Source organism: Microcebus murinus, chromosome 1, assembly GCF_040939455.1.
Source record: "Microcebus murinus isolate Inina chromosome 1, M.murinus_Inina_mat1.0, whole genome shotgun sequence".
Taxonomy (NCBI): domain Eukaryota; kingdom Metazoa; phylum Chordata; class Mammalia; order Primates; family Cheirogaleidae; genus Microcebus; species Microcebus murinus.
In genome coordinates, this window is record NC_134104.1 from 5,744,066 (window position 1) to 5,769,052 (window position 24,987).

Consider the following 24,987-nt stretch of genomic DNA (forward strand, 5'->3'; position numbering starts at 1 on the left):
ATCCATTCCTTCTTAATTAGCAAGGATAAAGAGTAGCACAGAGCTATTTGTCTTGAGCTGCCTTGGAGCTGGACTTATCGTTCTTCAGGGAGATAACTTTCATATGAAACTTTTGGATTCTTAGGGAGTATTACCTGTGGGCTGTCAGCCTCTCCCAGAATGCAATAGTTAGATAAAGGCAAGAAGCTGTACCTAGTATTGCAGACCTAGTGGGGCATGAAATAATTTTAAAATAAAATAGAAGTAAAATATGATTTTTCCCCTGAATGTTAAGATCCTAGGAACAGAAAGCTGGAGAGTTATTTAGCTGCATGGAACCCTGAAGCAACTTGTGAGGATTGCTTTAGGGAATGATTCATTGAACTAAAACATTCCTGATCTACAAATGAAACTCTATTGTGTTTAAATTACTTTAAATGATACTTAATTTAAATCAAATCCACCCTAAATGGAAGAAGTATAATTCCATGTAGGTCTTAATTAAATTAGTTTTTCAGTCATAGCTTTTAGTGACAAGGACTTCCAATTATGTAGTATCATATGCCCCTGATTAGAAATTAAGATCATACCATCAAATGTTATTTTCATTTTTTAACTTTCAAACATATTTCTTTGAAGTCCGTCTTACTTTACTATTTAGTTCCCAAATAAGATTTTGATTTTTCACGTTGAATAGTTAGATCTATAATAATTAGACAAAAAGGTTACTCTATATGTTTAATCTCAAAAATAGTAAATGAAAGTGTTCCTGAAAGCTCAGCATTTATCCTCGAGGCTGCATGAGAAGAAGGAGAACGAGTGGTTTGAGGAAAAGGAAAGAGAAGTTTATTAATTTGCTGGCAAATGAGGAGGTTGGCAGACTCCTATATTAAAGTACCAACATCCTGCCTCTGAGCAGGAATACAGAGCTTTTAAAGGGGAGGTTTTCGGCTTCAGGCTATTGCTGTTTAACTAGAGTTGATGGTTTTGACTCATCCCATCTTCAGCTAAGACAATCTCATGACCTCCATGACTTCTACCCAGACAGTGCCCTTGAGCCAGCTCCTGAGGTACAAAGAACAAGGACATCCCCCTGCCTCTCCAACCACTGGCCTTGGGCAGGGATGCAGGTTTTTAATTCCCAAAAGGAGTGGGGGAGGTTTTAGAGAGAAAACATTTTTACCCTTTTTCAGGCCATTCCCCTGTTATAAAAGTGTGCATCTCCATAAATATGTCTGAGTTTCACAAATGTTGCATTTCATACCAACCATCCAAAGTTACCAAATACAGTACTGTCATTTTCTTTAGTTCTAATCAAGGCAAAAAAAAAAAAAATCCCAACAAATAACCAGCCTTTAAAATGAAAATGTAATTTACAAATACATAAATTGTTATCATTGTTATCTGATATGAACTTTATCTTATATTACCTGTGGCTATTATTTCACCAAAGTTTGGTCTCAGAGGGTCTTATATTTTATGTAGAAATTATACATGTGAACTAAAATAAGATCTTAAGCTCCCCCCAGCTGACTGAATGGACCCCCTCTTAGCCAAGGGGACACGAGAAATACCCTAGAGCTGAGTTGCTGGCTATGAAAAGGGAGGTCAGACACGCCTCATCTGCCCCACTCCCTTCTGGTACACATCCTTTGTAACTCATTGACAGGCCTAAGGCTATGCAAGACAAACCTACAGGTCCTCAATTTACATAACAAATCAGTTGAGTCTGGTGGCCTGTTTCTGATTAACAGACTTCCTTATCTTAACTTAAAAAATTCCTGACCTTTAGACAAAGCTTAATTTCTTTAACCAATTACAAATCAAAGAGTCTTTAAAACCCACCTATAGGCCGGGCGCGGTGGCTCACGCCTGTAATCCTAGCACTCTGGGAGGCCGAGGCGGGCGGATTGCTCAAGGTCAGGAGTTCAAAACCAGCCTGAGCGAGACCCCGTCTCTACCATAAAAATAGAAAGAAATTAATTGGCCAACTAATATATATAATATAAAAATCAGCCGGGCATGGTGGCTCGTGCCTGTAGTCCCAGCTACTCGGGAGGCTGAGGCAGGAGGATTGCTTGAGCCCAGGAGTCTGAGGTTGCTGTGAGCTAGGCTGACGCCACGGCACTCACTCTAGCCTGGGCAAGAAAGCAAGACTCTGTCTCAAAAAAAAAAAAAACCCACCTATAACCTGTAACCACCCCATTTGAGATGTCCCACCTTTTCAGGCCAGACCAATGTACACCTTCCATATATTGATTTACGATTTTACGTGTAACCCTTTTTTCCCTGAAATGTATAAAATAAAACTGTAACCCAACCTCATTGAGTCTACTTGCTCAAGGCTTCTTGGTGTGACTCCAGGCCATGGTCCTCAAATTTAGCTCAGAATAAACCTCTTCAAGTTCTTTTGCAGAGTTTGGCTTTTTTTCCACTGATATATAAAAACCAAACTGAAATTCTTCCAGAAAATACTTCAAGATAATGTGTTGTTAACATTCCTAATTATCTGCTTATAGTTAAAGAGATTAAATAAAGTATAGGTTCATTATAATATCAATAGTTATAAATTAAAAGGGACTTTTCTTTTATTAGGGTGTTTACTATGTCTTTGGCTGATACAACAAAAACAAATATAGATGAACATTTCCCCAGTGTGGCATTAGAAAACAACAGGAAGTCTACAGAATGCAAGAGAAGCCCAGGCACAGGTGATTTTTCAAGGAAGAGTAATGCTTCTGATAAGAGTGTTGATTATAGCAGATCTCAGTGCTCCTGCAGAAGTTTAAGTTCTCACTATGATTATTCAGAAGACTTTCTCTCGGATTATTCAGAAACTGCCATTAATAGAAATTATTTAGAGCAGCCTGTGGTAAGAAAAAAGGAGGAGGAGAAGAAAAAGCATAATGTTTCTAAAATCTCCCAAGCTGAAGGTAAGAAGCAAAATTCCCCAACCAAGACTGAATTTCTGGTTATAGTGACATTATTTTTTGATACTCTAGTATTTGAAGTGGTACATATTCATTTTATTATTTTTCCACATTGTACATATTATAGGTGAACTTTTATAGAAGGAATTAGGAGATAGAGAAATTAATTACAAAATAACAGAGAGGCTTACAATGTAGAGCCTAGTCCTTGCACAGCTTACCCTGCTGGAGCCTACTAGTGAGGCCAGTTCCGTTTTTAGTTAACAGGTGGCCTTGTTACAGAGTACCACAGTGCTTGGATTTTACTGGCTTCTTGCCTTCCATCTCAGCTGAAGAATCAAAGTTTGAATCGCCAATGAGATGTAAATACCTGTCTCAACACCCCAAGAGGATGGTCTCCAAGTCTGGTGAGGCATATTGGCAAAAACAATCTTTTGAAACAGAGAGGGTTCATAAGGCTGTTAATAATGTCATTTCCTTGTGGATTTTAAAAGTACCAATTCCATCAAGTCCTGTCTAAATTAGAATTAGCTTGTGATATCTCTGATTTTCTTTCTCCTTGCCCAAACTATAATTACTTCCTCTCATGTTAGGCAACCTTGAGCTTATAGTACTTCTTATATCAAAATAGCTGGAACTCTTTTCTACTTGACCATCAGAGCACCCTCAAGTCAAAAGGTGGAAAATAATTCAGAGCCTGCTATTCGTGGGGACCACCTATCACTGTTATGCTTACCTAGCGTCTTTCACCCCAGCCTGCTATTACCAGGGGTGTCCAGAACCTTCTGTGCCACTTCCGGGACATCTAGAGTCTTCATTTCCCCTTTCTCCTAGCTGCAGGCAGGAATTCTTCATCTAAGACACATGTCTGTGAACTCCAGGAAATTTTTGGTGTCTGTGTGTGTCCATAAACATTTCTAGGGAGAAGGGCCCATAGCTTTCAGCAGATCCTCAAAAGGTAAAAAGTCCCTTTTCTAAAGAGGTTGGGAATCCCACACCCACTGCCCTGGCAAGGCCCAGGGCAGAAGGTGAAACGACCAGTTCCTTCTCTCATGATGAGACTGTTGGTGGCATTTGGAAGAGTTATCACAACAGAACATTGTGATTAGATCCTACAAATACACAATCCCTAATTCACATTTGAACTTTACAAATCTCTGAAAACTTAACATTTTTCACATCTTTGGTACCAAAATTGATTTGGCAGCAAAAACTGATATGAACTGACATGAGACTGATATTTATTTTACCCAGTATAAAGTCATATATTTCCCTACTAGGAGAAATATGGAAAATACCAGATATGCACCCACCTAAAAAATAAAACCCCCTACATTCTGAAATAGTCTGGCTCTAAGAGCTTATATAACGGACACTACATTTTATGTTGATTCCAAGCTTTTATGGGACAGTGTGAGAAGGCAGTTAGCTTTTATAAAATTATTTCCACAAAAACAAATTGCATTTTGAATTCTAAGTGCCTCATAATTTAGCTTTTTAAAATTGATCCCTCATTTATTTATTCTACAAATAAATTTCTTGAGCCGTATAAACAGGATACCAGTTCATAAAGTGGGAGCAGCCTTCAGAGGAAACTAGAATCATAAATTCCATTATCTGAAAGAGTGAAAGGTTTGCTTTTACCTAGGTGTTCTTTTGTGTATTCTGAAATTATTTTTAATTAATCTTGCATGCATCTTTAACTCAAATTCTATATGTCCCTGAGGACCCATGCCCAGTGTATGATGAACATAAAACACTAATTGCAACATCAAGCTTTGTCACAGAACCATAAAGTGTTTCCTTGGTTTTTTTCTTTTATTCTTTTGTTCCCATACAGTTCATGTTTTGCAAGTGTTTTCCAAAGTAATTTAAGTTGTTCTACCCTAGGGTAATATAATTCTAACCCAAAGCAAAGAAGCTTAATATTTTAGCCAGTGCAAACCCCTTTTCAAGTGAATGTTCAGTTTCTGTTCATCTTTCTGATATATTAAAAGTAGATCTCTAACCCTCAGGGATAGAAACACTGGATTAGGAACCACGAATACAGACTCAGAATTCACTAAAGAATAGTACATCAGAGATTATTTTTAAATTCCATCTTAGAAAATTGATGAAAGCAAATTTTATGTCAGAAAAACATTTCACAGAGAAAAATTACAAGGATGAAATGAGAACTTCAATTTGATAGGATTTTTGCTTTGGTTAAACATTTACTTACATCATCGTAAATAGCAAGCAAATATTTCTACAATCTGCTTTTTAAAAATTGATTATTTCCTCCTTTTGTAGAAAATGTACTTTCAGAACTCTTTCAATTATATACCCTAATAGTTAGAAAATTGTTTCTCTTCTGGCCACTTGATTTTGGACAAGGAAAAATTGTTTCCTTGATATATTTTCTTTGTCAATATGTTAGATAGATAGCGAGGGATTCTGGGTCTCCTAAGGACAAAAGTGCGTGCTGGTGCAGTTCACCCTGCCCCACAAATGGGCCTTCAGAGAGGCTCATGAGAGATCCACATGCGCAGTAAGACTCAGGTCACATAACTCCCAACTGTTCAATAAAAGTAGTTCCGTGGTGATGTCTGAGCCACGAGGGAGGTCCCAATCCAGACACTATGAAACGAGACTGAGACCATAACCAAGGCCTCTGTTTTTGGCCTCTTGCTACAACAATGGATCCGGTCATCATCTGTGGTGTATATATCTTGCTCTGTAGACATATATCTTTCTCTTGCTTTATAATCCTATCTTTCTCTCCTCAATAAACCTCTTTTTCATGCTTGCCTTACTTTGGCGTGTCTGGTCATTCTTCAGCCACCAAAAACCAACATTTCAGACCCCGAAACCCGGCATATTTGGTGCCATGACTCGGATACCAAAACGTGTGCTAGTCATTCAAAATATTGGTATATGACAAAAGAAGTTATTTTACTGCATTCAAATGCTTGGGACACCTTTTGCCCTGTCGTCGTTGGCCAGGTATAGGTGGGAGTCCTAAGGCAGTGTTGAAGAGACACCTCCTCTAACAGATTAACAGCAGAAACTAGGGAGAGCAGAAAGGTTCCTGTGAACCTCTTCTTTCCCCAGTCCTTGGAGGAAGTGGATCCATCTGTTTTAAGGTGAAATACAGGGTAAACCCAGAAGAGAGAGAGAACTTGGCAGAGGGCAGAGCCAGCACAAGCACATGGGGAACAAGGCTCAGAAGAAGCAGCGCTGGAGTGAGGTGTGGAGGAGCACAGGAACGAATGGGACGGTGAGACCTCAGAGACAATGACAGGAGAGGGAGCCGGGATGAGGCCAGGGAGGAGAGGAGGTGGAAACAGCACGATTGACAGCATGAGGAGGACAAGAGAGCTTTTGAAATAAGGGGTTGGGAGGGGTGAACGTGGGGAAAGAGGGCCTAGGAAGGAAGACGGGCTGGAGCACGTGAGCCTGCAGGGGCAGTAGTGAGCACGGCGACGTTTTTTTTAGGACTGACTGTTCGAACATCGTGTGTCATTATAAGCAATGTGGAGTATGCCCTTTTGTCTAACTGTGGGCTCAAATGTATATGTTTTTGGTGAATTGAGTTAATTTGAGTGAGTGTTTTAGCTCAGTGGTTTGAAAATCAGGTATCCTAAGAGTGGTTTAGTCATTTAGCTAAATCTGCCTTATTGTATGAAATGGGATAGAAAACATAAATTATACTTATTATGTGTAGGTTAGGATAATGAGATATAAAGTCATTAAGGATTAAACCCTATTTCAATTTTCTATCACCTATATAGTTATACAAGTATGCATGACATATATAGTATGAATTTGTTGTATACCACCTAAATGCAAGTGCTATATTTACCTTTCTGAAGCATACAAACCTGGCTTATTCTCTCCCACTCGCCCACCAGGGTAGACAAGAAATTCAGTCTCAGACACACTTGGGGAATGGAGGGAGTGTGGGTGGATGGGGAAGCATACATACACAGACAAGAGTGTTTGGGAAAGGCCTCTGGTCCTTCATTTTCATCTCTCATATGCTTCTTAGCCAAGCCCATGTGATCTGTAGAAGGCCAGCCCCACCCTGTTCAAAGCATCCATGCCCTCTGTACACTTCTTGACTTCTGGGGCCTCGGCCAGAGCTCCCATGGCTATGGGGGTTAGTTCCTGGACACCCTCTCGCATCACTTGAGTATGGCAGAGAAGAGGCACATACGCCTGCACTGCCCGTGGAACCCATCACCCATCCTTCTAGTCTCAGTGCAATCCCTCTCTCCTCCAGGGCCAGACCCCCCAAGGGCTGGAAGGCATTACAAGTCGGGAGTCAAGTGCAGGTGTGCTTGCCATGGCACAGAACATGTCAGACAGGGTCGCCCTTGTTTTAAACCAGTCTGGTCCACACTGCCCTGGGTCAAGGGCTTCCCTAGCTGGCGCCCAAGCTATTAAAGTGTCCGGCCTCAACACAACCACAGATACCTCTTCACTGGCCTTCTAGTGGGTGTCCCAGGGCTGGCCTGCTCCACTTTCCATTTTTAATGTGCTTAAAAGCCTATTCTAAAATGCTCAAATACTTAGCCATAGACCCTACTAAATTGTTGTCCCCAGTGGGAAAATAAATACCCTTGAAGGCATAGTTGCAAAGATAGTCCACCTCGGGCTGGGCACAGTGGCTCACGCCTATAATCCTAGCACTCTGGGAAGCCAAGGCGGGAGGATCGCTTTGGCTCAGGAGTTCAAAACCAGCCTGAGCAAGAGCAAGACTCCATCTCTACTAAAAAATAGAAATAAATTAGCTGAACAACTAAAAATAAATGAAAAAAATAGCCAGGCATGGTGGTACATGCCTGTAATCCCAGCTACTTGAGAGGCTGAGGCAAAAGGATTGCTTGAGCCCAGGAGTTTGAGGTTGCTGTGAGCTAGGCTGACGCCACGGCACTCTAGCCCAGGCAACAGAGTGAGACTCTGTCTCAAAAAAAAAAAAGTCCACCTGTTTTTGATGTGATGATGGTACTGTGATTATTATAAAATATATATAGTCTGTCATTCAAATGCTTTATCCCCAAAAAGCATGCTTCATTTCTATTGGCTCATTGCTTCTATCATAAGTATAATTGCCTTTCCTACCACCTAGACCAAACATATTAAGCACTGTCTCAGGTGATGTGCCCAAACTTGGGCCAATAGCTTAAGGTTAGGGCTCCAGTGATATTGACCACTAAGTGCCCTTCTCTCTCCAGAATATGGATCAGGCTTTTTAGATTTTAGAATCTAGTTTAATCTGTTTCTCAGAATATCAATATACTAACACGTACACATGCACACATACACATATATATACAGATGCACACATACAGGTAGATCATACAAATGCACACACCTATGAGGCACTAGCACAAGCTCATAAACTTTGGGTTCTGTCTCATCACTTACTAGCATTGACAAGTGATATCCCCAAGCACCAGTTTCTTTATCTTTAAAATAGGATAATAGTACAGAGGTGTTACACATACATCTAACATACTCAAATTCAAGTATGTAAGCTCGGTGCTAAATGTAGTGTTTTTTAGATACTTTTTATTTAAAATAGACTCCTGAACACATACCAATTACTTCATTCAGTGTCCAGCCAAAGTAACAGTGAAAAAAATGGCTTTGTTGGATTTACTGAGAGATGGTATATACATACGTATTCTCTCTCTCTCCACAGTTTAATGGCTTAAGGGTCATTTCAAATAGATCTTCACATTGGGTTCTCACGTTGTACTCCACCTCATAACATATCGTTGAAGGATTATATCAGATAATCTATATAAAGCATTTAGTTCAATGCCTGACATATGACAAGCACTTAGTAAATGTTAGCTATTATCATGGCTTTTAGTATAGCTTTTATAATAGAAATCTAAGTACATGTTTTAGAGTCAAAGAAGACCTGGTTTTCAATCCATTCTGTGTCACTTTTTGGCTATGTTACCTTGGACAAATTACTTAAAATCTCCAGCTATAAAATAGACTACAACTGACCTTAAAGAATTGTATTGAATAAGATTTCTATAAAGTACCTAGCCTGAGACATGAGTATTCATTAAATGTTAGTTCTTTCCCCTTACAGTTTCACCTGTGTGTATGTATTTATGTGTGTGCATTGCTGGGGGGAGATTATGCATTTTTGCATATCTATATCTCTATATACATACATTACTAGTAATAAATTGGATTGTCTACTTACACAGGCCAGAAGGAAATCTTAATTGGAAAAAAGTACACCTCGAATGCCTCAGTTTTTAATTCTCAAATCAATATGATTACCCAAAGAAGAGATGCTACGGCTCATCGAATACTGTCAGCAAGGCTTCACAAGATTAAAGAACTAAGAAATCAATTAGCTGAAATACATCGTAAATCGGAAGCCATCATCATAGAAAACCAATTTCTGAAACAACTTCAGCATAGGCACTTGAAAGCTATAGGAAAATATGAGAATTCAAAAAATAATCTACCTCAAATTATGGTTAACCATCAGAATGAAGTAAAAAATTTAAGGCAACTACTTAGGAAATCCCAGGAAAAGGAAAGAACTGTATCTAGGAAACTTAGAGAGACTGACAACGAGTTACTGAAGACTAAAGATGCCTTGCAGGCTCTACAGAGACTTTCTGAAGACAAAAATCTTGCAGAAAGGGAAGAACTCACTCAAAGATTGTCTAATCTTACGACAAAAATGGAGGAAAATGACAAAAAAATACAGGTCTGTATTGCAGAGGCCATAGACAATTTAAGGTTCCAACATGAACACAGAGAGAGCACACCATAGTCCTGTTTGCCCCCGTAACAAAGCGTCACGCCGCGGGCTTGGCGTGCCAGCCTTCGTGATTGTGGTGACTGATGGAGGGCAGGAGGAAGGGAAAGGTTTGAGGGAAAACAAACAGCTCAGAACTGGAACTGCTCATCCTCGCTCCCTGCATTCATAATGAGCTAGGCTCATTATCTGGAAGTGACCATTCTGTAAGACAGCACAGCTAGCAGTGTCAGGGGAGTTTTTGTCCACGTGCTGAAAAGGTTGCCTCGTGTTGTGCAAAACCTCTCTTTGAAATCACCCCTCTCCTATAAACTGCCTATTAAAAGGCCGCTTCCCTAAAAACCTACACAGGGTACCCATTCGGTCCCTTTTCTCGTATTCTCCCTCATCGGTTTGGCCAGTCATTACCACATAGACATTTTTACTTATTATAGAAATAGGAATTTTCCCCAGATAATCCTCCAGGGAGTAGGCAATGAAAGGGAACTAAATAATGGGAGAGATGAATGGATTCATATTCCCCAACAGCACATGGTTGTCAGAAGCCTGGAGATTACATTCTGAGGGATGAGTTGAGAGGAGGCACCAATAACAGATTGAGAATTCTCCTGCCTGTTTTACATTAGATAGTCTGGGCCTCTATGGACATAAACATAAGTGGAATTAATTTACTACTTAATTCTTTAATACTTGGTGAGACACAAGTATTTTCTTTGAGCTTGAATTAAGTAAATATGAGGTTCATTTCATCCACGTTTTATCTCAGTTATTCCATTGGCAAATTCTTTATTTTCAAAGGGAATTTTCTCACAAAAAATTGATATGTGAGCTACAGAAAATAATGAGCAACCTCATTTTTCACTCTTGTATATACCAAAGTTATATTATTTAGCCTTTTAGGTAATATTACATTTAACTTAGCATATGTCTGTCATGCAAATGTATTTTTATCTCAAAGTATTTAAGTAGTTAATGTCTTTATATCTGTCGGGGGTGAAAAAAAACAAATTGAAGAACTAATTAACTATTTTCTTGGCTATGAGAAGCACTTACCAAGAATGGGAACTTTCTGTTTGGTTGTAGGGCGTTTGGTGAGGAAAAATGTTTTGTGGGCCAAAACACGTAGGTATTTTTTTAACATTAATATTTTAGGGGTGGGATTTTTGGTGATTATTTCATCCTTTTGGATTTTTATATTTTCTAATTTTCTTTAATGGTAACGCAGTATTGTTAAAATGGAGGGGACCCTCCTTTATCTAAAAAAAAAAAAAAAAAATGCCCTTTTGGTAAGCCTCTGTCAAAGTCCAGGTCAAACAGTTCTCCAGTAAAATAGTTCTCATTCTGGAAAGCTGGTGAATGTGTGTGGAGATGGACACTAAGTTCAGTCAGCTCTCCATGGTCTCATGGTCATCAGTACAGACAGACATTGTGATGTGAGCCCCGTCATAACTGTGGTTCCTGTTGTCTGGGAGCCACCCTCCGTGATGATCTGCACTGGTGCTGAGCAGCCCTGTGCAGAGGGAGCTGGAAGGTTGTTCAGGAGCACCTTACCCGGAGATGGCAGAATCGTTCATTTGGACAGAGTGCTTCGGTATGCCATTGATTACTGGTTTTCAGGATCTGTTCAGAATTCTTAAATCAAGTTATTCCAGAGTATGTAAAAAATAATAGGCTGAAACATATGATATTTATTCTCTAGATCTGGGATTTGGGGGCTTTCTTTTCTTTTGGTTATGCTTAGTTCTAATACATGTCCTTATGTATTAGGGTTCATGAACAAGCGGTTCATGAAAATTGTATTGAAAATTTGCAGTGCTCATAAATGTATTTAGTTCCATTGTAATTGAAGTTTTAATAATATCAAATTGGTTACAGAATAGTTGAAATATATACTATTTTCAGAGCTTGGAAAAACAACTGAGGTTGAACAGTAGAGCCTTTACTAGGCAGCTGGCTATTGAAAATCGGAAGATTGTAGGAGCTCAAACAGCTACCAAGACTCTGCAAGTGGAAGTAAAACGCCTCCAACAAAAACTTAAGGTATTTCTTTTAAACCAAAATGTAAGAATGGAATTCTGTGTCCCAAAATATAAGAGTTACTTATGCCTATTACATCTTTAAATTATTTACCTTTGTGAATATCCTTCTCAAATTAAGTTTCTTCCCTGTAAACATATGAACAGATAAAGGATCTGCAAATATTAGTATTAGTTAATGGTTTGGTGAGTATGCATTATAATTAGAAAAATTAAAGCATGTTCTATTCACTAAGAAGACTTGTTATTTTTATTTTCTCACATGAAGTAATATTTCATTTTGTTAACATTGTAATGTAACTCAAAATTAGTGTTTAAATTTAAAAATTAATTTTATATTTAGGGTAAATTTTAATGACCCATAAATTTATTGTAACATCTCAACTGCAAATATGTTTGAAAGACTGTCTTTTAAAAGTGTGTATACTGCTTTTTTTTAAACTATCAGACTTTTTGCTATCTTTCTGCCTTCAAGATTGCTAAAATATCCAACAGTTTACATAAAATGCTTAAGAAATAAGCTGTTTCAAGCCTCAACTAATAAATCTTAAGCTTGATTTTTAAAGACCAGAATCTTTAACTTTTTTATGATAAGTAGGGAATTTAGATTTCCCAGGAGCTTTTAGATCACAGAGGCAGGGGAAGAACACTGGGGAGGGTTGAATGTAGATTTGCCCTTTGTGGGGCAGAGAAAAGACTTCTTCTGTTCCTTTTTTCTCTGGATTTTCAGGAAACTTAAGAAAGATGTTTTCTTCAGAAAGAAGAATATGCCCATTTTCTGGCATATTCAAAAAGAATGTGCCAGAAAAATAGGCATGGCTATAGCAACCAGCTTAGTAATCTAACAAAAGAGACATCAAGATCCACTGGCCAAGGCAAACATACACACAAATATCAGAGGATATGAAAATGAATTTTGTGCATCCTTATGCAGACATATGAATATGAAGAGCATATAGCCATTAAAAACCCATTTTTACAGGAGAAATGCTTAATACTTAATGAAATGCTTAACAAAAAGAAAGATACAAAATTCTATGTACAGTTAAGATCCAAATGTATTTTTAAAAAGAAAAGTAAATGTACCTCCACACAATGAATTTCTATGCACCTGTAAAAAAGAATGAGGAATCTTGATATACTGCTATGGATTAATCTCTAGAATATGTGGGTAAGTGAAAAAAGGCAGACAAAGGAAAATGTGTAGTATCCTACCATTTAAGAAAAGGGAAGTAATACAGATATATCCACATATTTGCCTACAATTAAAAAAGAAAAGCAATAATAGGATAACAACCAAGGTAGGGGAACAGAATAGAGCAGAAGGGTAGTTACAGAACCTAGATTTCTTGAATACCTTTTCGGTAGATTTGACTTTGGAACCAGGTAAATATTTTGCATAATTATGAAGCAGGATTAAATGTTTAAAAAAGTTATCCACAAATATCTAAAGAAAAATGAAAGCAGTGAACCCAACTGTGAACAGTGAGCCCTCCATAACCGTGTGCTCTTCATCCTGCGAATACTGTATTTTCAATCTGAGGTTAGTTGTGTTACCGGTGCAGGCCTTTGGGCTCTCTATGTAAAAGAAATTAACAAGAGGCCAAACTAGCAAGGCTTTGTTGGGGCCTATGTTGGAACACAAGGGAGGCAGCACAGAGGAAAAACCCTCAAGCTGACTCCCAGGGGGAGTTGGGGAGAGTTTTAAACAGGCTTAGGTGGGACCAGGCGTGGTGGTTCACACCTGTAATCCTAGCACTCTGGGAGGCCAAGACGGGAGGATTGAGGTCAGGAGTTCAAGACCAGCCTGAGCAAGAGCAAGACTCCATCTCTACTTAAAAAAAAAAAAAAAATAGAAAGAAATTATCTGGACAACTAAAAATATATAGAAAAAACTTAGCCAGGCATGGTGGCGCATGCCTGTAGTCCCAGCTACTCAGGAGGCTGAGGCAGAAGGATCGCTTGAGCCCAGGAGTTTGAGGTTGCTGTGAGTTAGGCTGATGCCACGGCACTCACTCTAGCAAAAGCAACAGAGTGAGACTCTGTCTCAAAAGAAAAAAAAAAAAAAAAGAGGCTTAGGCGGGAAAAGGGTGCTGTAAGCAAGCAGAGGTGGATATTTCCCTGCGCCTGTGTAGTTCTATTACATGCTGCATGCGTTGCATTGCATGTCTTGTCAGCATGTTAAATCTCCCACCCGGGCTTGATTTTCAGCATTAAACTGAGATTATAATGAGGGAAAAGTCAGGGTGAGGTCAGTATAGGGTCCCTCTTGGCTTGCAGTGGTTAGACTGAGTAGGTCTGGTTTTTGTGTGGCAGGTTCCTTATCAGCGGGTGTCAGCATCGTGTTTGGGTGGTCTTGGAAAACATTGCTCAGGAGACAATTTAGCCCCCTCCTTTTATGGGTATGGGCTGAATTCCAGCAGCCAGGAGGTCATTTGTTTTCTTGCTCTTCCACAGTTGGTAAGGCTGGGTCTTGCAGCCTGTGCCGCCTCCCTCCGTCACAAGTGAGGCCCGAGTCCTGTCCCTATGCTGTCTCAGTTGAATCTGCAGATGTGTGACCCTCGGGCACAGAGAGCCAACTATATTCTACTGGTGGCATAATGTCACAGAGAGAAACCATTCCAAGTGACTTCAGACACAATAATATCATTGGATATGGCTAGGGAGATATACTGTAAGGACACTGTTTTTAGTAATTATATTGGTGGTGATGGTGTTGATATTGTTATTTTGAGACTCTTGTGTATATCCAGTGGGATATACACTGGATATATAATCCACACAGTGGACTATATTGGTGTCATAGAGAACTGGGATTTGGAGGATGGAAGAAAGAAAATACAGAGGTAAAATAAGGTCAAATAAAAAGCATATCATCCTGATTTTGAAATGAAGTGGAAGTATGAATTTATGATGTATTTTGTCTTTAAAAATAAATACATATTTCCGAAATAACCAGCTCTATAGCAGTAGTAACCCTGGTGCCAGATTATGGTCTTTAAACTCTGCATCCCACTAATAAAGAACTAGGGCTCCTTAAACAGTTCTAGGTTTGGTGCATGAAATGTACTGGATGAGCCTGGGACATATTGTCACACAAAAGCAAGGACTATTGGTATAATATCAAAAGTATTCAGGAGCCATTTAGAATAGGTTCTTACTGGCCAAAGATACGGCAATGTGATGATCGATAAAGATAACTGCATAGGCTAAAACTTACCAAATGAATTCAAGAGTTCATACTGATTCTCGAATAACAAAATACCTCAGTGATAGTCACTTTTGGAGTACAGGGAACCTGCACACTATTTTGAAAACTGGTAAATAGAGGAAAATAACCAAACATGTTTAACTTTCCCATAAAAAATACTCTTCAAAGTAACCAAACAGTTTGTGAGGGGTAAGAGCCTCCTTAGAGAAGCATTCTAGTTAATAATGTAAAAGGGATGATAGGGTTAGAATACCACTGTTTGGACCTCCTAAAGGCGTCATGGCTCTTCCAATCGACGGTCGCCAATGGCCACTAGCATCACAGAAAACAAAGCACAGGCCGGGCGCTGTGGCTCACGCCTGTAATCCTAGCTCTTGGGAGGCCGAGGCGGGCGGATTGCTCAAGGTCAGGAGTTCAAAACCAGCCTGAGCAAGAGCGAGACCCCGTCTCTACTATAAATAGAAAGAAATTAATTGGCCAACTGATATATATATAAAAAATTAGCCGGGCATGGTGGCGCATGCCTGTAGTCCCAGCTACTCGGGAGGCTGAGGCAGAAGGATCACTCAAGCCCAGGAGTTTGAGGTTGCTGTGAGCTAGGCTGACGCTGTTGGGCCGCAGAAATGTACAGCCTGTGTGGGGGAGAGACGACCGCTCAAAAAAAAACTCAGAGTCTAGAGACTTGATGCAATAGCATGAGGTGGATTCATTTACCAGCGCGCACAGGGGCAAGCGAGCTAAGGAAGCTGCCGCACCAGCCCTTTTTTCCTTAGGATTTTTATAGACAGAAACCACACGCAGGTGGCTAGGGGTCACAGGGTGGGGGGAAAGTTTCATGGGCTTTGACCTTGCACAAACATGTACCACATTAGCTAATGTCGGGAACTTCTAATCTTGGTCAGTAATTTCCAAGGACTAACGGCTGGGGAGTTACAGAGTGGCGCCAGCGAGGGGAGGGAGTAGGGTTGAGCGAGCGGAGTTTACAGAAGCAGAATGGCAGGTTAGATTTTTCTCCACAACGCCATGGCACTCACTCTAGCCTGGACAACAAAGCGAGACTCTGTCTCAAAAAAAAAAAACAAAGCACAATACATGCACTTCCTGACAGATGTACATAACCTACCATACCACCACCTGCGAGCAGAGCACGGAACCTCAGTCTACACGCTGAGCTCTAGCTACCAGTTTAACCAGGAGAGGAACATGATAAAGCAGCAGACCCCAACGTTTTTGGCACCAGGGACCAGTTTCATAGAAGACAATTTTTCCACGAACAGGGAAACGGGTGGGAGAAGCTCAGGCGGTGATGCGAGTGATGGGGATCGGCTATAAATACAGATGAAGCTTCGCTCACTCGCCGGCCACACCCCTGCTGTGCAGCCCCCACTGACCCCTGGTTCCTAAATTTCATTTTCCGCAGGGGGAGGGGCAGTGCAGGGGGAGGGGTGGTGGAGCTCTGCAGCCTGGTCCTTAACATGCCGCAGACCGGTACCCAGGGGTTGGGGACCACAGTGATAAAGGACACCACAGGGCTGCAGTCAGCAGCATCACACTGTGGAAAACTACATTATAAACAGCCCAGTTCCTGCAACAAATAAATAGCAAAGCGGAAATAAATACAAGAGGTGGATGTGGGACCCTATTGATTAAAAGACACTAAGAGATGTATCAATTGCAATGGTTTGGATCTTGTTTGGATCATAATTCAAACAGACTTTTTTTTTTTTTGAGACAGAATCTCACTTTATTGCCCAGGCTAGAGTGAGTGCCGTGGCGTCAGCGTAGCTCACAGCAACCTCACACTCCTGGGCTCAAGCGATCCTACTGCCTCAGCCTCCTGAGTAGCTGGGACTACAGGCATGTGCCACCATGCCCAGCTAATTTTTTCTATATATTTTTAATTAGCCAATTCATTTCTTTCTATTTTTAGTAGAGACAGGATTTTGCTCTTGCTCAGGCTGGTTTCGAACTCCTGTCCTTGAGGGATCCTCCCACCTCAGTCTCCTAGAGTGCTACTAGGATTACAGGTGTGACCCACCGCACCCGGCCAAAACACTTTTTTTTTTTTTTTTGAGACAGAGTCTCACTTTGTTGCCCAGGCTAGAGTGAGTGCCATGGTATCAGCCTAGCTCACAGCAACCTCAAACTCCTGGGCTCAAGCAATCCTGCTGACTCTCAGCCTCCCGAGTAGCTGGGACTACAGGCATGCACCACCATGCCCAGCTAATGTTTTTCTATATATATTAATTGGCCAATTAATTTCTATTTATGGTAGAGACAGGGTCTCGCTCTTGCTCAGTCTGGTTTCGAACTCCTGACCTTGAGCAATCCTTCCGCCTCGGCCTCCCAGAGTGCTAGGATTACAGGCGTGAGCCACCACTCCTGGCCTCAAACAGACTTTTTAAAAAATTGTGGTGTATCCCTGGTGTAATCTGACATTAAAAAGGAAAAAAAAAATTGTAGGGAAATTGGAAAAATGTGAAAGAAACTCAATATTTGTTGATATTAAGGGTTTAGTTTTGATTTGGGGAACGGAATGATGATATTGCAATTAGGTTTTTAAAGGGATGCCCTTGTCTGTTATAGATACTGAAATATTGGCAGATTAAATTATAAACTAGGATTTGGTTCAAATAATCCAGGGCTAGGGAGCAAGGTCAGAGAAGGGGGTGTACAGAGGGAATCAGAGAGGTCGTGAGTTGTTCATTCATGAAGCCGGTTCGTGGAGTCATGGAGGTTCACTGTGCTGGTCTCTCTTCTTTTGTATATTTTATATATTGACATTGTTATAATAAGTGTTTCAAAGGGAGAAAAAGTTTTAAAATTACATATTTTGTGTATTAAAAATAAGTAGAAATGGTTAGATTAAGGTGGGCTAGGCCAGACGTAGTGGTTCATGCCTGTAATCCCAGCACTTTGGGAGGCTGAGGCAGGGGAATCGCTTGAGGCCAGCAGCCCAAGACCAGCCTGGGCAACATAGTGAGGGCCCATTTCTATAAAAAATAAAAATTAGCTGGATGTGGTGGTCATGTGTAGTCCCAGCTACTCAGGAGGCTGAGGCAGGAGGACCGTTTGAGTCCAGGAGTTTGAGGTTACAATGAGCTATGATTGTGCCACTGCACTCCAACCTGGGCAACAGAGCCAGCCACTTAAAAAACAAAAACAAAAAAGGGCGAAGTACATACTTTTTGTCCCTTCTTGGTAAACCACATGGAAATGACAGGAAACATGATTTTAAGATAACAATCCATAACTTCAGAAAGGATACCATGATTGTACCAGATCTAAGATCTACCAAAGAAATTCTGGAAGATAAAAAGTAGATGTTTTGGAGATTGGTGGAGAAACCAGACATAGACAATCACAACCTAAAATATGCACAGATAGAATTCCGGAGAGGCAACAGGAACAGAGGGAATCCCCAAGCTCAGAATCAAGGTGAACAAAAGGAGTAGGTAGAGCCTCGGGCACCGCTGTGTGTTTGATGAGAGCAGCAGGGGCCTCAAACTTGGCGGCACAGTCATCATGGGGGAGGGGCCTTTTAAAACTCCAATGCCCAGGCACCCACCCCCATGAAATCAGAATCTCCAGGGCTGGCACCCAGGCACCAGTGGATTCACCGCAGTCACGGGGGCAGGTACCCACACCACACCCACCGCAGGTAAATACGGCTTCTGACTTGGGCTGAGAAAGACACTCTTCCCTCTGGCCCTCAGGTGTTGGCGATTGTAGACCGTGTCCCACTTCCTTCCCTCCAAAAAAACCCCACAGAAACATCAGTAAAGGTCCACAAAAGAAAATAGACACATTTTAGCAAAAAGAACTGGGGCAAGTCATCAGCGAACAATAGCGATTTGGGTAAATTTACTGAATGCAGAAAGCGGGTGGCAGCACTCATGAGGATGACTCGGAGCAGCAGCCACGGACGCTCAGAGAGGCGCCTGTCCAGCGGGAGGGAGGTGCAGAGGACAGGAGCCAAAATACAGTGGAAACGGGGAGAATTCATCGCCCCACCTGCCCCACCCTCCTCCTCAACCGCGCGCACCGTCAGAAAGCATTGCTTGAGAATGCACTGCTGTTGGGGTAAATGCCAGGATCCCAGGGGAAAGTCCTTTAAAGAGTAAATTCTGGAATTTGGGAGGTACTCGGTCAAATGAGTCACCTCAAAGTGAAGCCTGCCAGTCGGCAAGTCCCCGACTTGCCCAGGGCCAGCCTGCCTTCCCAAGCAGGCAAGAAGCCTTCCAAAGACACGCAGGTCCACACAAAACAGCAGGCACGTAAAATAGCAACTCCCGCCCTTCGTTCTTACGTGGGTCCCGGCAACCAGCTCTGTAAAGCAAACCCATAGTCTGGCCGAGTGTGACTCAATCGTTCAACCCCTGGCCTGTCGCCTGTGGTTTCTTCCTGCACCCAGGATGCGCTCCCACTCTCACCTCCCACCAGCCCCGTTTCATCTGGGGAAATGAGGTTGCCCTTCATGCTTCACCTCCATGGTATTCCAGCGGGGAAAGCAATAGAAACTTAAGGGGTGTTTCAGAATCCTTACTGTACCAGGTCCTATGCTGCCTAACAAACCACTCCAAAACTTAAGTGACTTCAGAAATGACATTGATTTTGTTCACAAGTCTACCATTCGGGCAGGGCTTGATGTTGGCATCAGCTAGAGCGGTCAGCAGGCTGCGGGCCAGAATCAACCGAGTCTCACTCTGACTCTGCCGTTGGTACCAGCTGACAGTTGAGGTCTTAGCTGGGTTGTTGGTTGGAACCCTACACACAGCCTCTCCATGTGGTGTGTTCTTCCTCCTAACTTGCTGGCTGGCTTCCAAGAGGAAAAATGGAGAGAGGGAGACAGAGAAAGAGAAAGAAAGAGAGAACAGGTGAGCCAGGCAGAAGCCATATTGCCTCTCATGACCTGGCCGTGGCCGTCACACAGCATGGCTTTTGCTCACTCCATTCGTCGAGGCAGTCGAAGGCAGTTCGGTTAATAAACATCACCTCTTCATGGGGAGCCACAAGGTTCTGGAACAACATACGGGATCACAAATATTGTGGTGGCAATTTTAGGAAAATACAATAACCTGCCACATTAATGTAAGTCATTTGTGCTTGAGCTTGAGCGGGTCTGGTCCCAAAGATAAAAGTTTCTATTTCTGTACCTTGAAATTCATTTTCAAAGTTATCCAACACCAAGGTGTAGGCCCATTTCTGGAGTATGGGCTGAAGTAAGAGGAACCTTCCACAGCTCTCAAATGAAGTGCTGCAAGCCCAGCCCACATCCAGGCTACAGCCTTACTCCTGCCAAGGGGTGGTGTCTGTCAAAACATTGCTTCCTATCTAATTTTTGCAAGCCATCGATGGTGACCTTAATGTTGTTCCACACCATGACTCAGCTTCCCCTTTAACTCTGACTTGATACCTTTGAGCTTGTGAATCTCCTGTGAGTATTCTGTGAGCACTCCATGAGCACTGCTGGTCCTGGGTTTGCTTTACTGTGGCTTCTCTTGACTAGCTGAACTCACCCACACAAGTGTCCTGCCTGCATTGTGTTCCAAACCTGCTGCGTTCAAGTTTCGGCCCAGCTCTGTTGTGGTACCCAGACCTGAACCTCTGTTCCCAACCTGAAGGAGGACTGTCCTTCACATTGCTTCCTTCAGACCCCAGCCGTCCCCACACCCGCCACTGGTCCGTTCTAGATCTGCCTGCTTCCTGCTCTCTGCTGCTGAACCACGTGCTGACTCCCGAGTGTCCAGGCCAAACCAAAAGATACAACTGAATCTTCCAGATAATCAAAATTGGCCCCTCTAAACATCAAAAATCTCTCTTGTCTTAACCACTGTGGATGAAAAATCATCCTAAAATGTTTTACACAATATCCTTAAACATGATATTCCGAATATACTTGATCGGCTTTTCATGGTAATAAACTGTCAGCGTTACTATTTTTTTGGCAGTGCCACAATTAGAAAGAAAGAAAAAGATGAACTATAACATTTTTGCTTCTAGAAACCTAAATTATAGAAAATATTAATATTCTCATGTTTTATCCATTTATGTATCTCTTATAATAGACTAATTTGTGATTCAAATGATATAAAACCTACAATCTACAGGCTGGGCGTGGTGGCTCATGTCTGTAATCCTAGCAGTTTGGGAGGCCCAGGCAGGATCACTAGAGGAGTTTGAAGTTGCAATGAGCTATGATGACACCACGGCACTCTAACCCCAGCAAGAGAGAGAAAAAAAAAAACCTACAATCTACAGTTCAGATATACAAAAATATATAATGTCCTTTATTTTCTATAGCTGAACCATACCTCCTTATGAGCCCCATTCCCATAAATTAGGGGTGGGGATGGAGATGGACGTGGAGGAATGGACAAAAGCTTCTCTCAGTCTCTTATAATTAAAAACAGACCTGGCTGGGTGTGGCAGCTCATGCCTGTAATCCCAGCACTTTGAGAGGCTGAGGATTTTTGAGGCCGGGAGTCCGAGACCAGCCTGGGCAACATAACGAGAACCCCATCTCTACAAAACGATTTTTAAGAATCAGCTGGGTGTGGTGGCACATGCCTGTAGTCCCAGCTACTCAGGAGGCTGAGGCAGGAGGATCGCTTGAGGCCAGGAGTTAGAGCCTGCAGTGAGCTATTATGGCACCACTGCACTTCAGCCTGGGCAACAGAGAGAGACCCTGTCTCAAAAAAATAAAAACAGTCTCATGCCAGTTTGTCTCTCAGACTTGCAGGGATTTTCCCCATCCCTGCCTTCCACCTTTCAGTGGAGATGGCATCTAGGCACAAGAGAAACGCACGTGTCTTCCTGGTGAGGGGAGAAAGAGCCTCTCATCCCTGTTCTGTCCTCCGGCCTTCTCTAGAGCTGGTCCTACTGAGGAGAGACAGGTCTTAACTAATCAGGTTCCCAGGACCCTGTCTGGTGTGCACTGACTGGCTGGCGACACTCATGGCCTCTTCCCGGTGTGGACAAGTCTTGCTGCTCTTCCCTTGCTGACTGTTGAAGCGGATGCTCCGAGCCGCGTCCTCCGTCTGATCCCTGGCTCGGAGCCTGTGCCGGGGGACCGCCCTGGCCCGTAACCTTGAGGACTCCAGAGCGGGTCCCCGGCTCTGCACACAGCCTCCCTCCACGGTCCCACCTGTCGTGACGGTAAAGGAAGCCCTTTGCCCAGACATGGTATTTTAGCCCTTTCGAACTTACCACGTGGCAATGTCACGTTACTCTGGCTCCATGGTGGATGTGGGGGCTTTTTAAAGGGGCTTTCAATTTTCCTGGGCTACGTCAAGGCCGTCTGCGCTGAGACTTTTCCAAACCTCAGAGATATTTCTTACCGCCTGAATATCCCTTGGTCATAGATTTGATCCTAAGGGCACAAGGAGACCAGAAGAGTCTCTCTCTCTATCCCCCCTGCACCGCACCACGTGCATCTGTCTGTCTGTCTGTCACATCCCTCCCTGGGTGCCTTCCTCTTGGACTTTCCGCCCTTAACTCCCATACGCCCGCCTCTGTTGACTATGGTTGTTGCTAAAACTCGGTGGTCTTGAGTCCAACAGACATGCTTGTTGATGTATGTGTAAGAAGGTACATTTGGTATTTAATAAAACCCTTTTTTATCCCTGAACAAGGGAGGCTTTCAAAATTAAAACTCAAAAAGGTCAATATTGAGATTTAAAACTGGCAAACGATGCCCTTGCTGTAGGCTTTACCCACCCTGCACTTGTCTGAATGCAGCCTTATCTGATAGAACTTTCTGCAATGGTGGAAATGGTCTATCTGCTGTGTCCAGTACTATGGTCACTATGGTCCAGTACTATAGTCACATGTAGCTGGTGAGCACTTAAAATATGGGTCATGTGACTGAGGACTGAATTTTATTTCATTTTAATTAATTTAAATTACAGCATGTAGCCAGTGGCTAGTATAGTGGACCAGGCAGAGGAATAATAAACTCCAAAGCAGGCCCAGGGCACAAAAGGACAACAGTGAAAAAAGCTTATACAAGGGTATTCAAAAATATTGTCCCCATCACAATAATGTGTCATACTTTGTTAAAAAAAAAAAAAAGAGCTACTATTAATACTTTTTGATGTCTGGAATGGTATAAAATGATACGGCCTATTTCTGTTTCTTCTAGAATCTATAGCTTTTATTTAAAAGATAATGAGCTCATTTAATTTTTTTTTCTTTTCTTTTTTTTTTTTTTTTGAGACAGAATCTTGCTCTGTTGCCTGGGCTAGAGTGCGTGGCATCAGCCTAACTCACAGCAACCTCAAACTTCTGGGCTCAAAGGATCCTCCTGCCTCAGCCTCCCCAGTAGCTAGGACTACAGGTGCACACCACCACACCTGGCTAATTTTTTCTATTTTTAGTAGTGACAGGGTCTCACTGTAGGTCAGGCTGGTCTCAAACTCCTGATCTCAAGTGATCCTCCCGCCTGCACCTCTCAGAGTGCTAGGATTACAGGCATTAGCCACCGTGCCCAGCCCCTTAAATTTTTTTTCAAAAGAAATGAAGGCTGATAAAAGGAAACATTTTTGGAAAAATTGGTATTGTGGTTCTTTTCAGGAGAAGGATCGTGAGCTTGAAATTAAAAACATCTATACTAATCGAATACTTAAAAATTTATATGATAAAGAAGATTATCCAAAAGGTATGTTTTAATTACTTTTGCTCAAAATCTATTTTTAAGTATCTAGTTAGATTTTCCTAATTTGTATAGCCAAAATAATGGATATTTTTAAAAATCATTTTGTTAGGCACTGAAATATATTTTGTGATTCTAGAAGAATAATGAAACTATGATATGGTTGAAATAGCTAGAAAAGAGTAGAAATGCTTTCCTATATCCATTTTCAGCTCAGTTCTTTATGTCCTTACTCCAGGTGGAATGAGAGGATAACTTTTCAGCTTGAAGCAAAATGTTGTCAAAAATGGAACTTTTTAAGTATATCCGTTAGCCAGTATATGGCTTTTTAAAATGAACTTAATTGGGGTGTAGTTTACCTCAATAAAATGCACCCATTTTGGCCGGGCTCGGTGGCTCATGCCTGGAATCCTAGCACTCTGCGAGGCCCAGGCGGAAGGATCACTTGAGCTAGGAGTTCGAGACCAGCCTGAGCAAGAGTGAGACCCCGTCTCTACTAAAAATAGAAAAATTAGCCGGGCATTCTCACACGCACCTGTAGTCCCAGCTACTTGGGAGGCTGAGGCAGGAGGATCGCTTGAGCCCAGGAGTTTGAGGTTGCTGTGAGCTGGGCTGATGCCACGGCACTCTAGCCCGGGCAACAGAGGGAGACTCTGTCTTGAAAAAAAAAAAAAAAATGCACCCATCTTAAGTGTGCGGTTCAGTGGGTATTGACAACTGCCTATACCCACATAACTGCCTGTGGCAACCAAGGCCGTGAACATTTCCATCTCCCCAAGTTCTCTCGTGCCCCTTTGCAGTCAGTGATCCCCTGCCCTGTCTCAGAGCAACCACTGATTTTCCTTCGGTCACAATAGCTTAGTTAGCCTGTTCTAGTTTCACATAAGAGAATCACAGAGCGTGTGCTCTTTTGCCTCTGGCTTCTTTTGTTCAGCATGGTGTGGGGGGATTCATCCATGCCGGTGCTACCATCATTAGTGTGTACCTTTTGTTGGGGAATAGTGTTTTTTTCCTTTAAGACTGTGTGTACCCATTTTCCCAAGATGGCCCAGCAGCAGATTGTACTCAGAAGAGGAACGATAGGAACGCTCACCTCTGTTTGGACGGGAGAAATAACTACGTTTACTTCCTTCCAAAGGCAGCAGCCTCAGTTGTCCGCGCCTTCCTTTGTTTGCTTCTGGCTTTATAATCCAGAGTAACAGCTACCGTAGAAGGCGCTCAGAGACAGGTTGTTTAAATGATGTAATATTTCAAGGAAAGTGAAGTCTAGAGTTAGCGGTCGTGTCCTTCAGCACGGACAGTCTGACCTTGGGTGATCAAGAGGTCAGACACAGGATGCCCCGGTGGTTTGGCCTCGCACGATTGCATGCCTACAGTCTTGAATCCCTTTGGCAAGG

At 42.1% G+C, this 24,987-nt stretch overlaps 1 protein-coding gene across 12 annotated transcripts in view; it reads left to right on the forward strand.

The window, feature by feature from the left end:
• The window catches only part of LCA5L (lebercilin LCA5 like), a 48,621-nt gene that overhangs the window by 19,250 nt on the left and 4,384 nt on the right, over window positions 1-24,987 (forward strand). For 6 of the 12 annotated variants that reach the window (XM_076000110.1, XM_076000113.1, XM_076000120.1 and 3 more), the window contains 5 exons: window positions 2,575-2,912; window positions 3,170-3,316; window positions 9,125-9,639; window positions 11,593-11,730; window positions 23,512-23,596. In XM_076000110.1, the coding sequence (XP_075856225.1) occupies window positions 2,575-2,912; window positions 3,170-3,316; window positions 9,125-9,639; window positions 11,593-11,730; window positions 23,512-23,596 (1,223 nt within the window). Of the gene's footprint in view, window positions 1-2,574; window positions 2,913-3,169; window positions 3,317-9,124; window positions 9,640-11,592; window positions 11,731-14,183; window positions 15,269-23,511; window positions 23,597-24,987 lie in introns of those variants that run through there. The other 6 variants (XR_012918159.1, XM_076000139.1, XM_076000129.1 and 3 more) reach the window with 4 other exon arrangements.